The 14,535-nt window shown below is 44.4% G+C and overlaps 1 protein-coding gene across 6 annotated transcripts in view; it reads right to left on the bottom strand.

The window, feature by feature from the left end:
* The window catches only part of NECTIN3 (nectin cell adhesion molecule 3), a 67,140-nt gene extending 53,715 nt beyond the window's left edge, over nt 1-13,425 (bottom strand). For 5 of the 6 annotated variants that reach the window (XM_074597377.1, XM_074597360.1, XM_074597368.1 and 2 more), the window contains exon 1: nt 12,926-13,395. In XM_074597377.1, the coding sequence (XP_074453478.1) occupies nt 12,926-13,151 (226 nt within the window). In that variant the 5' untranslated portion in view covers nt 13,152-13,395. Of the gene's footprint in view, nt 1-12,925 lie in introns of all 6 variants that reach the window. The other variant, XM_074597351.1, reaches the window with a different exon arrangement.
* Between the last annotated feature and the right edge of the window lie 1,110 nt (nt 13,426-14,535).

The raw sequence follows: 14,535 nt of genomic DNA, 5'->3' as shown, positions 1-14,535 counted from the left end.
TGCCTGGAGAAGGCCTAGAGGAGGATTTGCTCCATAATCTCTCCAGGGACTGAGGCAAACCTGACCAGGCCGTAGTTCCCTGGTTACTCCTTTCTTGCAGATGGGTGTGAGGTCTGCCTTCTTCCACTCATCAGGAACCTCCTCCAGTCACTATGACTTTTCAAAGGCGACAGAACGTGAGATCAGCCAACACACTCAGCACTCTTGGAAGCATCTTTTTTCATCCGTGGTTTTGAATATATCCAATGGTTTAAGTACTCTCAAACTGTATCTTTCTTTTCTGCTGGTAATGCTTCATCACACAGATTGTCCTAGTAGACTCAAGGAACTGGGAAGCCACAGGGCAGACTTCACCAGTGAAAATCAAAGCAAACACTGGATATTGTACATATCTTCTTCTATGTCCTTCCTCACTAGGTGCCCTGCCCCACTCAGCAGTGGGCACACATTTTCTTTAGTTTTTCTTTTGCTGGCAGTGTAGTTACAGCAGCCTTTCCTGTCACTCTTAACATCCCTTACTTGTTCCAGCTGCAGCTGAGCTTGAGCTTTCCCAGTTGTATACCTACTGTCTCGGATACTGTCTCTATGTTCCTCCTCCTTCAACCTTCTGTAGACTTCCTTTGTGCATTTGAGGCTCAGTGAGGAATTCCCTGTTCTTCCATGCTGATCTTCTGGACTTCCTGCACATCGCATGGAACATTTATTGTAGTTTGAAGAGATCTCTTTGAAGATCAGTCAGCTGTCCTCAGCTTATTTGCCCACCAGAACAGTTTCCCCATGAGAACATTACAAGCAGATCCACAAAAAAGGTGAAGTCTTTTCTTCTACAATCCAGGGTTAAGATTCTACTATCAGTCCTAACCACTTTTCTCAGTATTTCAAACTCCACTGCTACATCTTCAATCCATTCTTCTTTGTTTATGCATAACAGATCAAGTAGGGAATCTTCCTTTGTCAGCCCATGATCACCTGCATCAACAAATTGTCTTTAACACACTCCAGATATCTCCTGGATGGTTTGTGTCCAGCCCTATCGCTCCAGTATTGACAAGCTGAAATGATGGCCATCTAAAGGTGTGTCATACTGAAAAGCAGTGCACATTTAAATTCTTATTAAACTTAACTAAGAATGAAGTTTTAAGCACAAATAACTTCTCCTGACTTAGACTCACTTAAAAAAACCCGCATAGGGTATTTACGCTATTTTGGGGGGAACAAGACCAATGGAAAAATACTGTTATATTAACATGTTTATTCCTACATTAACATTAATTAATATATTAACATGTTTATTAGTTGTCTTTAATAGGATGTTACTTTTGCATAGGAAGATTAAAGTAAAAATTTGTGTCAAGCAGAAATGGATGTTGCTCCAACTTTAAATGGAGAAAGGAACATGGCACACACAGAGATTGCTCAATGCATTTGGCGTTGCCAGTGTACACAGTCCTTACAGAAAGCTCTGGGATAAGCTAGGAAAAAATTCTGTGCAAGTAAAAACTCTGAATTTCTTGAAATAAGCACCCAGGTATCGGGATTTTGCAAGGGTTGCTTTTCGTGAAATTAATTTTAAGGAAGAATTTGAAATTCTGCTAAGCATACAGCAACAGTTGTAAGCATCAGCATTCCCTGTCCCCACAACTGTACCTCCTACACTGAAATTAGAAAACTATTAGGTCAGGAACACTGACATGTGTCATGTCCTATGCGAAGGAACAAGCCCGTAAATCCCAAGGAAAGCCCCTGTCCCCTTAAACTGGGCACTCCTCTACTTTTTATATCTTGTCTTCCCATGTACCACCTACTCTAGGAAGAACTGATGTCTGCGGGAGGAGAAGGGAGGTTGTACTTTGCACTACATAAAGTAGCAAAGTCTCTTAAGTTCAGGAAGACAGCTAAACATTAACCCCACAGTTTCAATTACTTGTAAAGTTTGAATGTTACCTGTCAATATTTAACAACTGCAGCCATATTATAAAATATAAAATGAACATATTTTGTCAGGAGCAGCAAATCATAAAACATGATGCCTAAATCTCAGCTGTCCATGACAAGATCTGATGAGATAACACTTACATTACAAAGTTATGCAGATGCCTGCTGCCCCCTGCATTGCTGGCTTTTTTTGTTTTTAGCTCTTAAGGCCACCCTCCACTACAAGCTACTCCAGCAAGTTAACCCTTTTTGTCCAGGAACTGCATCAGGACAGTAAGCCTAGGTAACTGAACAGCTAAGCATATTAATGCTGTGTAATAGCTGCTCTATTTACTGACAAACTACATTTTCAGTATTTGTCACACTGCCACTCAGCTCTGTGCTGTAAGGGACTGGTTTTACTGGCTACTTACTGAAGTAACAGAAGACATGCAGGCAAGTCTTTCTTTAAGCTTTCTAAAAGCTATTACTTAACATTAGGAGGTAACAATGGGATCCAATTTTAAAGTGAGACTTTAGCAGTCAAATTTCTTTATCCTAAATCTTGTTTCAGATTTTACTTAGGCATTTTAATCTTAATAGAAAAAGACTTACAACCACTTCTACTTTTCTTCCAGGGACAGCAACTATAGTATACTAGCTCCTGCCTACCCATGCACAAAATGAGGGTCATTTAGACTGAAAGGGACTTATGGAGGTTATCCAATCTGATCCCCAACTGAAAGCAGGGCCAACTTTGAAGGCGGATCAGGTTGCTCAGGGTCATACCATAGCCAGGTTCTGAATAGTTTCAAGTACAGAGATTCCACAACCTGTTTCAGTGCTTCATTCTCCATGTAGGAAAAAATATTGCTAACACTTTATTAGAATTTCCCGTGTTGTAGCTTGTGTCTGTTACCTTTTATCCTTTCCCTGTGTGTATCTAAGGAGAGCCTGTCTTCATTTTCTCTCTCACCTCCTATCAAACAGTCAGAGACAGCAATTAGGCTCTCCCACTTTAGACGACTTTTTTTTTTTTGAAAGCCAAAAAACCTCACTTCTCAGCCCCTCTTAATACATCACCTGCTGCCAACTTCCATTATTTTAGTGGCCTTCCACAGATACCTAAGCATCTGCCTCGTATTTGGAAGCACAAAACTGGGCACAGTATCCAGATGCAGTCTCACGAGCTCCAAATAGCAGAGACTAATTGCTTGCTTCAACTGGCTGACCATGTCCAATAGTTCTTCACCTTTTACACCACAAAAGCACATATTGACCCATAAGGGCCCCTAGGTTCTCTCCTGTAAAGCTGCTTTTCACCCATTAGCACCACTTCTATGCTGCTGCCTGGGGTCATTCTGCCCCAGAAAGACTTGCTATTTGCTTTTGTTGAGTTTCATGAGGTTTCTGCCAGCTATTTCTCCAGCCCACATTCGCCCCACCCAATTAGCCCTAATCTCCAGCATACTAATTACCCCTCACAATCTGATAGCATCCATAAACTTGCTGAAAGTACAATACTGACCTGGAAGAGGGTTTGAAATGCAGGGAAACTGCCCCTGTGCAGATCCTTTAAGACACACCACCAGTAAAAGCCTCCAGGTGGACTTCGTACAGCTGATCACAACCTCCAGCAGTACACACAATTTTTCACCTACTTAGTAATCCACTTACCATATCTCAAAACCACAAAACCATATCTCACCGGTTTGGCTACAAGGACATTTTTAGGAAAAGCCTCTCAAGCTTAATAACACTCACTGTTCCTCCTTTATCCACAGTCTTGTCCTATGTGCTTAACAGCAATCAATTCAGGACCTCTTTTCAGAGAAGTCTCAAACTGTGGAGACACCCCAACTCTTTTTCCTCACTTACTTCAGTTTTTACCTTATTTGCAGCCACATCAATTTATCACACCTAAGCCATGCGTCTTGAATTGTGGAAAACACAGCTGTAAAGTAGCTCTCAAAACACGTCACCAAGGGAACTTTGACTAACAATTCCATAGTCCTCACCTCTTTCTGTAAGGCAGAACACTCTCAGCAGAATCTTTAAAAGACCTTACACGAAGCTTACACAAAACTATCTGTTGACAATTGATTACGTTCTGATTTGTCATAAGGTAATGTGTTATTGAATGTTATGTGAAAACACTGATGCATCATCTGTGACAATTAATCTGGTTATAGTTAAAAACCTTACTGTTTTGTAGTAATTGAACTTAACAGTTATCTTACACATATAGAATCATGGAATAGTTTGGGTTGGAAGGGACCTTAAATATCATCTAGTTCCAACTCCCTGCCATGTAAGTTACACATCAGAGGTAGTTCAAGCCTCTACACCACAAACTGCTGAAACACTGCTATGCAGAACTTGGTATACTTCTTCCTAAACAGGATATCCTGGATAAAGGGGTATATTGCACTTGATAATTACCGGAGGTAGACTATTTTATGCTACCTCAGCTACCAACAACACATGGAAACTTTCAACAGGATGCACTTAAATCTCCTAAGTGATTAATGCGATGGTCACAGTCATCAAATTCTCATGGTTGATTTCTTTAGATCTATAGTGCCTCTTTAAATGTTAAGGTACCTTAATGAAATCATAACATTGCTTCAAAAGACAAACTTTCTTGAAACAGAAGTCAAAAATGCACTGAAGTGTTTAACACGCAAAAGTAGCATCGCTGGTGAAGGGCCAAGCAGTGCGTTTTTATAATGCAAATAGTATCAATCTTTACAAATATGTTAAAAAATGGAACTAAGCTTAACAGCTCTTGATCTTTGCATCTCCAACCTCTAATAACCATCTTTAGCAGAGTTGACTAAGTATAGTTTTATTGTGGCAAGGGCCAATAGACAATGTAGGAGAAATTAAAGAAGGAATTTTGGGGAAAAAAAAATCCTCAAGTAAGAAGTTTGGCCCCTCAATTACTTTTATTATGAAGAAGTTCCTTGAGTTTGATGTAGTTTAACTTAAGATTGACTAAACTTACTATTGTTCTACCAGATTATGTACACTGAAAATAAATTAAGTAAAACTAGTTACTCATTTTGAATGTAATCTCAACTTTTTCACACCTTATCTCCAGCATCCCTTCATCCAATAGGCTGTTCTTAAGAGTGCTTGTCCCAGCAATAATTAGTTTTCAGCTTAACCACACACAGCATGAGTGGTATTGCAAGTAAAAAAGCAGCAACAGAAGTGGGCAAAGAATGCCCACACAAGACAGGATTAAGAAAAATTTAAATCAAAGACTAATTTGTAATCTTCTAGCTCAAGGGCTAGTGAAAATAACAGATCCCTAAGTAACTACAAATTCATCAGGCTAGCTCAGTTTGTTTCTTCCACTCATCTGTACATATATCAACTGCAGAGACCTGTTTGACTAGCCTTTACTCACCTTTTAGCAAGTAAGTTTTTTTGGCAGGAGATTGCCATTTCAATGGCTTCAAATTCTGCACGCGCCACTGCATTACAGTGATAGCACTAGCACCTTTTAAGTATTTAGAACAACAGTTACTTAAGGAAAACATTCTGTTCTGTTCAAACTAATCCCAGGAAGATACTAAGAACAAGTTTAAAACCTATCATGTTATACCAGCCTTGACTAATAGAAAAGGAGAAAACAACGATCCCCTGTAGACATACAAAGGTATCTTAAATGCCAGATAATGAAAATCTGATGGGGGGGCGGTGGTGGAAATCAGCAAGAGACATCTACTGCTGCAGGTAATCCTAGTAAACCGGTCACAACGAGCTACACTTGACTAGCCTTCACATTGAAAATGCAAAAACATGCTATTTTAAGGCATTACAAAAATTGCTTTTCCTTCTGTACACTACTTGAAAAATGAAGCAAAAGACAATGAACAGAAGAATGCAGTATGATTAAAGAGGACCGTCTGGAAGCTTGTTACTTTTCACTACCTGAACTAATAGTGACCTTCTTGACAACATGCTGATGTTAAACTTTACCTGCTCAGTCCCCCACACTTCGGAACACACAGGTGAGAGGATAGAGGACAGAGACTGAAGTTTCCAGACTTTGAAAGTTTTTTTTACTTTTGCTGCTAATTTTGTTCTATTGATAATTCATGGACAGAAAGACCAATTTTTGAGTTCACATTCGAAACAGTCCCAAGTCTAAAAGTTAATTACCTGAAAAGAATGAGGAGAAGAATAACTCCCAAAGCATTAATCTACTACTGGATAACAAAAAAGTCTGGTGTTTTTACTATGACTTGTAATTCATTGTGCTATGCCTCAAAGCTCTTCACCACGAGCCTGCGTACTAAATTCTGTAGTAAGCAACAAACAGCATTTCCAAAACCCAGATAAATAGCGGCCATAAGCCTCCTCAAGAATCTTACTCAGACATACCTACACTTCATTTTAACCCACTATTTTACACATTCACTGTCTTTTCACATCCAGGGGAGTAAGACAAGCTCCCACCTAACAGTTTTTTCTTATCTCCTCACTTTATAGACAGAAACACAATAATCCCTGACACTGTCTTTACTGCACATCTCACTTTTTCATTGCTTCTCATCTATCTCCTTGTATTTTATACTCATTCAGCTGTTCACATCTTTTCTTTCTTAGCTATTCTTGGGATTTCTTCCCATACTTATATGATACATACTCTTTTCTAGGGAATTCATCTGCTTTCTAACCAGGAATAGAGAATACCATTAACGACTCCTTTACCTCTAACAAGAAAGCTTGATCAACCTATCTCATACCTAATCCAATAACTCATCATCTTCTCCATCCTCTCAATAAAAGCACATTACTGCATTTCAAATAGTTGATCTCTGAGGCACTGAATACAACTATCCTTCAAATGAGTACTTTTCAAAAATCTTGTTTTAGATAGACTAACTCCACCAAAAAAACCACGCATCCAAAACCCTACATTGAACCATAGAATGGTTTGGGTTACGATCATCCACCTCTTCAAACAACAATAACAAAAACCAACACCACCAAATAATAAAAGTTAAATAATTACGCCTATAGCTACTCTTTACACAACTAAGAAAATCTGGCCATTCAGTTAGTATCCAATTATCAGGTCCCTAAGAAAATTCCTCACAGGAACTCCTGCATTAGTATCTATATACTAGTCAGTATAGCAGCCATACGGTTAAGTAAAGTGTTCAAATAATCCTGATTAAATACAACACATCCATTCAAACTTGGAAACACGAAGTCCAGATACAAACAAACAGTGCTAGAGCAAAGTAATCTGTCATCACAGAGCTCATTTTTAAGAGGCAACATACCAGGACTTCACAGCAAGCAGGCAACACAAGCAATCTCAGTGCTTTCACTTCTTAGCAGACTTATCTAACCAATCTGTAGCCATACGTTCTGATAAAGAAATCTGTTTGGACAAGCTGCATTCAACCACAGGACAGCTGGTCAAGCTACCTCCACAGCAACAATCTGGTGTAACACAGGATGGAAAGTAATGCTCTTCAAGTTTATTGCTCTTCAACAGATAACTGAATCAATATTAAAAAAGGATAACATTTACTAATAGCACTGCAGGTAGCTGGCACTTAAGATTACCTTCTACCAGTTCGCATACCAGGTTTTGTATTTCTCTTACCCTACTTCCATTCACTACTGATTTGTTTCTTAAAAAAAAATAAAAAAATTGAGATTTAGACTTTTGATTCTAGAGCTTTAACTCAATTTTTCTTTGAGTTCCACAAATGCTACTCATTAGCCCCACACACTGCTAACTCAAGCAACACACCCCCAATTCCTTTTCCCAGCAGATACACCTGTGATTTTGCATACTTTAAAAGCTCTACCACCAGCACCTGAAGGGTAATTGGCTGGTACAGATGCTCTGTAAAGGCAACATATTTTTGCTTCTCCTGCAACAGAACAGTCCTTTGTTTCCCCAATATCATCCTGGGAGCAATACTACTAGTGGAAAAGAGAACCTAGATTTGACCATATTTCTAAACAGGATATTTGACTCTGTAACCTTACAAGAAATAAATCTTGATAGAGCCTTCTTTCGTTCAATATCAAACAATCTACTTATTCCATGACAGATTAAGCTATTTAAGGAAGCGAGAGAAACACATTGTTTAAATCAAGAAACTATTCAACCTTTATGTAGCATAAGTGCCTAAACAATCATCACAATTCTTTTATAACACTCAAAGCATTCAGATCTTAACAACTTAAATAACATTACATTTCACTTCCATATATATGTGAGTTCTTGCACACCAGCAGCCAAAACATTAGTTGGCATCCTCACTTTTCATTCATCCTAAAATGTATGATTACTGTAACCTGCTTTCTCCCTATGCGTGCAAGTTTTATAATTTTTTTGCTTCTTTCAAAGCACCTTCTACTATTTCCATGCAATGCTACAGATAAATTGAATTTGTCTTGTCTAATATTTAAATAGTTCAGTCAAGAATTATAAGCCTATACAATATATTTTATTAGATTTTTAGCATCTACATTTTGTTATTTTGTATTTATTTTACATGAGCACCACAGTTTAACAGTCATCTCGAACACGACAGACCTACCACAATGAAAAAGAACTAAGAACTGTTCCAAACCTGCACACCATGTATTATATTGAGTTATCCTGAAGTATGGGCTTAGTGATCTTCTGGCTTCGTTCTTTTTGCCGATTATCAAACAATCCAGGTTTAACTCTCCCTTTATTTGAAACTACTCTGTTATTTCCACCTGTGTAGTTACTCTGTTTCTTCACACAACAGTTTGATACACTGCCCTACCTACTACGTAATTCACCAACATTTCATTATCTCCAACTTTTTAAATATCTTCTATAGTATTCCTACTCCTTCTCTCACTGTTGCCATATTGGCTCAACTAATGTCTACTTAAAAGTGTACTTCTCTCCATACCATTTTCAAAAAATAAATGCATATTCAGACATGAATGTCTACATTATCACCATTGCCTTTTACATATGATGAGTAAAAAAAATTCATTCTGTTGTCTTTTTGAACACTCAACTACACTTTCCCATTTCAAAGGTAGTAACCTGGTCTGCTTTGATGTCATATTTTTGCAATGACCTAACCTGAAAACGATAAAAAAAAGTTTCTAGTCAAATAGGCTGTTTTGGTCAATAGTTACTTTGGATTTCCTTTTTTTAATTTGCAACTCCATGTTTGAATGTTGCACACCGTATACTTATCTTTATCCACATCTTTATAATCCAACCCTTCCAGCTCCACTACAGTCTGTAGTTCTGTACTCCAGGCTGCTTTTAAGAAAAAAAACCCATGCAATGGAAATTAAAAAAACATATACCCGACAAACACTTATGTTTCTAGCCTTACTGAGAAGCTTAACACAATCAATAATTCACATTGGAATCCATGAAAAATGCATCTTGTACATTTTTCCTTTCTATTCACCTCACTTTACAATTTTGCTTAGTTTTTAACTCACGCTTACATTCCAACAAACTTTGCACAAAACTTATCACCTTGTGCAAACTAATGAGGCAATGAAATCATGAGGAATTCATTATTTAGTAGCACACAGGTCCTCATACACAGCATAGCTGAAAAATATTTGCCACAAGGCATACTAAGTTATTTTATAGATTAAAGGCTATAACAATGTTCCTTATGGATGCCATACATCTCCCCTAGTTCACAGATACACTAAACTTGATCATGTTAGTTTAGTACATACTTCATTGCATGACGCACTGTTTGACTGAGAAGTGGAAGAATTACTTGTATATGTAAGCTGAACCCAATACTCTCACTTTCCTAAGAGCAGCAGTATTTATTAAAGCAGGTTTATTTTTATTCAAACGTATACAAGTTGCTGTTATTTCATATTCCACATATATTTCCTCTCTTCCTTCCCCCTTCAATTTTTGGGTTGAGTGTTGGTGTTTTCTTTGGTAATATTTCTCTGAGGAATTATAGACCAAATAAATCATCATTTCCAGCTCTCAGTCAAAATGACTGCATAAAAACTGATTTGATTTTATACTGAAGTTTTTCTACCAGGGCTTTTTTTTTGTGTGTGTGTGGTGCTATTTTCAATTCTTCCTTTTGCTAGCATTATCAGAGTTGACCAACTACTAGGAAGTATGCTGATTAAAAGTAGTCAGCAGTTTTGGGTTCTGTCAACACCAAATCATGCTCAAAATGTATTTACCAGCACTCTTAAAAGCTACAATAATTACATTGTTTTCCCTTCACACTCACCTTTGACAGTTACAGAGGTCAGGAAAACAATTGTGAGAAATTTCAGGGGCAAAGTAGTAACGTAAAAACTTAGATAGTGACCAAAAACCATCTTCCCACACTTCTTACCTCACAGTCCAAAAGTCACACTAGTAGTTTAAGTTTCCCCTCTTATCCACACACTTTGCTTCAAAACTTTGTGCTTGAAAAAGAACATTATTTCAACACAACATTCCCACTTCCATTGTGGCAAACGTCCTGAAGCATTATCAGTACAGTTCACATCTCGAATCTGGGAAGACTGACATCTGAATTACACTCATCAAGACTAAAATAGTAAGGCACACCATGGCTCGGTACACGGATGCTCTTAACTTCATTGTTACTATTATCTTCAGATTTACACGTAAAAATAGCTTGGCAAGGCCATGTCAAGTCTGCAACTTCACCTTTTTAATCGCAAAAGAGCAGAACCCCCCCTGAACAGAGGGAGGGGAAAAAAACAGCTAGTACAAGAAGTTTGCCAACCCTATGAAAACTAAGCCTTCAAGCCTTAAGGTTTTGAAATGTGTTGCCTTCTTAATATTGAAAAAGTCGATGTACCACAAATAAAGCCAAATACTGTCTAATAAGTGTTTGCTATTAACTAAGCTCTCCAAAGTTTTATGTGTTGGAAATTAGACTGTTGGATGTATTTTAAAGAGGAGAACAGACAGGTCTTTAATACTTTTTAAAACATTCAGCCAAGTAGCTCTAGAGAACACACATGCAAGAAGTCAACAGATGTGGTCTCAGTTATTTCAACAGCAACTTAGTTTAATAGCTGATGATCTATTAAAAAAATAAGAAAGCCGCCAATTTAGAGACTTAATCCTGTGGCCAGGACATACTCTATGCAACACAGAAAAATTTCTGCAGAAGGAATTCAACTTTTAGACCGCTTCTTTAACATACAGTTAATCTCCTCTAAAGAAGCATCGCAGTAATCTCTGGCTAAGGAGACAGTCACCTAGTCCCGCAGAACTCTTGTGCTAAGTGTTGCAGTTCCTATTCAGCTTCACTAGGACCAAATCTGTCCTCTGAACAAAATTTATGTCAGCACACTAGCTCTCACTAAATTGAAACAGTAACAGGTTCACCGTCAAAACAAGGAATGATGGCAAACTACTCTTCCTCCTCCGAAATAAACCCCAGGTACATGAAGGTCCACCCTTCTGTCTTTCCCGTAGTTGCCTTTCTTTAGGGACAGCTAGAATGTATGCAATTTAACGGGGGGGGTGGGGTGTCAGCAAATGCATGTGTTTTAAGCTTAAATTAGTAACAATCATCTTTTCTGAAAGCTACATCATTGCCAGAGGGGGGAGACTATTACATACAAGAGCACAATCTTACAGCAGCAGTGCCTCAACTCCCTCCCTGAAAAAGGATTTCTCAGATACAACTCCTTTATGGTGGTATGGCTTGCAAGTTCCTTGGTATTTTTATCACATGAACCTCCAGAGACTACCTCCTCTAACTTGTTCAAGAGGGAAAGGACACGGTATATCCTATAATAAAATATCCTTGCCAACTATTCATTACTGCATTGGGAATACAACAGCAGGATGATGGCTTTCGATGTGTTCTTGCCCAAGTCCACTTTTTTTTCCCCCCTCATCTTCCGCTGCTGTAAAAATGACACTACACACACGGCATTGCATGCAGTAAAAAAAAAAAAAAGAAACACCACTAAAATCCCGCTCTGATTTAGTTTCCAACTGCTCCGTCGCTTCCTTTTTTTCCACAGGAAAACGCACGGGTGGGTGGTGGTGGTGCTGGTATTTCCCTACGAGGGGTCGGTCACACGAAGCCTGCGGTGTCCCCGCACGGCAGTGTCCCCAGCAGCAGCTGCTCAGGATCAGGGTGATGCAGAGCACACAAACCCACTCTCCCAAAAAGAGACCGGCGACCTAAAACCATAAGCCTACCGCAACCAGCACCGATTTCACCCTAATTCAGGGGAAACGACGACGCAAGCCAGCAGCACCAGAAGCAAAAAGCGAAGTACGCCCGGAGAACACCAAGACCCACCCTTCTGTCCTTCCCGATGGCTAGAGACGGGGGTGGGGGAGGGATGGGGGTGGAAACAGCCGCGAATTTCCGCAAACAAGCGAAAACCCGCCGTTCAGGACGGGAATTACGGCGGATAACCTGCCGCCCGCCGGGGGTGGGTGGAGGGGAAAGCCTCAGCCCCGCCACCGGCGGTCAAACTTCCCCCGCCCCGGGCTGCGGCCGCCCCGAGAAACTTGGCGGAGGCGCGCGGCGGGGCGGCTCCCGCCACCGGACCCTCCGCGCGAGTAACGGTCCCCGCCGCGGCCAACGAACCCAACGGCCGGCGCAACGGCCCTCCCCGCCCCCGCCGCGGCCTCCCGGGACGGCCGGCACCCGCTCCGGCCGGCGGCCTCCAGGCGTCTGCGCGTCCCGGCGGCGGCGCTAGCGGGGGGTAGGGGGATTCTCGGGATCGAGGCGGGGGAAACTGCCCAGGGCTCTCCCGGGATCCGGCTCCCCCTCGTTCCCAGGGGAAGCTCCCGCGATCCCGGCCGCCTCCCACCCCGCCTTCCCATCGGCAGGGAGGCCGGCGGGCAGGCGACCGCCACCCCGCCCCGCCGGGCGCGCACACAAAGTTTCCCCCAACTCGGCCGAGTCTCCCGGCGTTGCCGGGGCTCGGGTTTCTCTCCTCCTCCACCCGCCCCCTTGCCCTGCCCCGGCCGCCAACGGGAAAAAGTTTCACTTACTGCAGCAGAAGCGAGAGAAAACCAGCCCCAGCAGCCCCAGCCCCGGCCCGGGCGGCACCGCCGAGCGGAACCGCCGCTGCTGCTGCTGCCTCCGCCGCTGCCACCACCACCACCAGCGGGGGGAAGCACCGCCGCCGGCCACTGGAAAAAGTTCCCGGCGGGAGTGAGGAGCCGGCGAAGGGGAGAAACCAGCGGCAGCCTCCGCAGCGGCTTCAGCCCCTGCCATGCTCCGGGCTCGGCTCCCAGTCGCCGCCGCTACGACGCCCGCCCGTCTCCCGCTCCCCGACCAGCCGCCGCCGCCCCGCACCGGGTGCGTGTGTCACTGAGCGGGGAGGCGCTGCGCGCCGCTCCCCGCCCTCCTCAGAGCGGGCCACACCACCCCGCCGCGGGGAGGGGGGGACAGGGAAGCGTGCACCGTGCGCGTCTTCCTCGACCCCCGCCCTACCCACCCCTCTTCTTCCACCCGCCCCGGAGCGAGTCGCCTCCTCCCCCCGCCTCTCCCGGCCCGCTCTGTGGACTCGCAGACGCGCCCCGCGGGGGGGTTCCCCTTGGCAACGCGGGCGGTGCGGGGAGCTGGTGGGAGGGGGTACCTCAGTGTCCTCCCCTCGGGGGACGGGGGACTGTTGGTACGTCCCGCCCCGCCCCCCTCTCCCCGCCCCGCCACCGCCCCCGGCGTGGTCGGGGGCGCCGCGCGCCCTGCCGGCCCGGCCCGGCTGCCTGCCCGCCCCCGCTCCCGCCTCCGGCCCCGCCGGCCGCAGCCGCCTCTCCCAGGGAAGGGAGGCTCCGCCACGCGTCCTCCCGGCCGCTGCCCGGCGCACGCCGGCCGCGGGCTCCGCTGAGGCAGTGGGGAAGCTGGTGGGAGAGGGGAGCGGGGCGGCCGGGCCGGACGGCGGCCGCCCCGCGGCCTGGGGATCGGTCAGCAGCGTGTCCCCCGCGGGGTGGCGGGGGACTGGCCGCAGCCGGCTTCGCCAGGCGCCAGGCGCGGTCACTGGCGTTCCCGTTCGGGGAGAGTCCGGGAGGGATGCCTGGAGCGGCGGGGGCCGGCCGGCACGGTGGCCTCCACGGGGGCGGCCGCCCGGATCCTGCTCTGGGCCGCTGGCGGCATTCGGCCCCGTGGTTTTACCGACAGCAAACTTTGCCGCCGTTGTCCCCTCGTCCCTTACTCTGCCGTTGGCGAACCCCTCGAGAGGGGCATGTAACGCCCCAGCCGGTCACCACCCAGGTGCCGGGCAGGGGCACCGGCATCCACCCCGCCTCCCGGCGTGGCTGGTGCGGGCGTCCCGGCAGCCTGCCGGAGGGGAGCGGGAAGCGCAGGGGTAGGAGAAGATGCGGGCCCCATCCTAAGCCCCGCAAGAGGCGGACACATCCGAATGCCGGCGCTGACAGAACCGAGGTGTCCGAAACCGTCTGTGAGCAGTGCGAGCCCTGGGCAGAAACCACCGAGGAATACCAAATATGGCCCGGTGCGGCCCTGGCAGAGGGGCCTGCGGGGTCCGGGGGGCGGCTGGGAGGGGTTCTGTCACGCTAACGCCTTGCAGGCATTCTTGGCTGTGGCACAGCACATAGCTTTGCTCTGGGTAAGGCTGTCACCCGGGAGGGCAGAGCCGCTC

The sequence above is a fragment of the Larus michahellis genome, chromosome 1 (genome assembly GCF_964199755.1).
Source record: "Larus michahellis chromosome 1, bLarMic1.1, whole genome shotgun sequence".
NCBI lineage: Eukaryota > Metazoa > Chordata > Aves > Charadriiformes > Laridae > Larus > Larus michahellis.
Note: the sequence above shows the minus strand (reverse complement) of the source record. Positions and strands in the feature narration are given on the sequence as shown.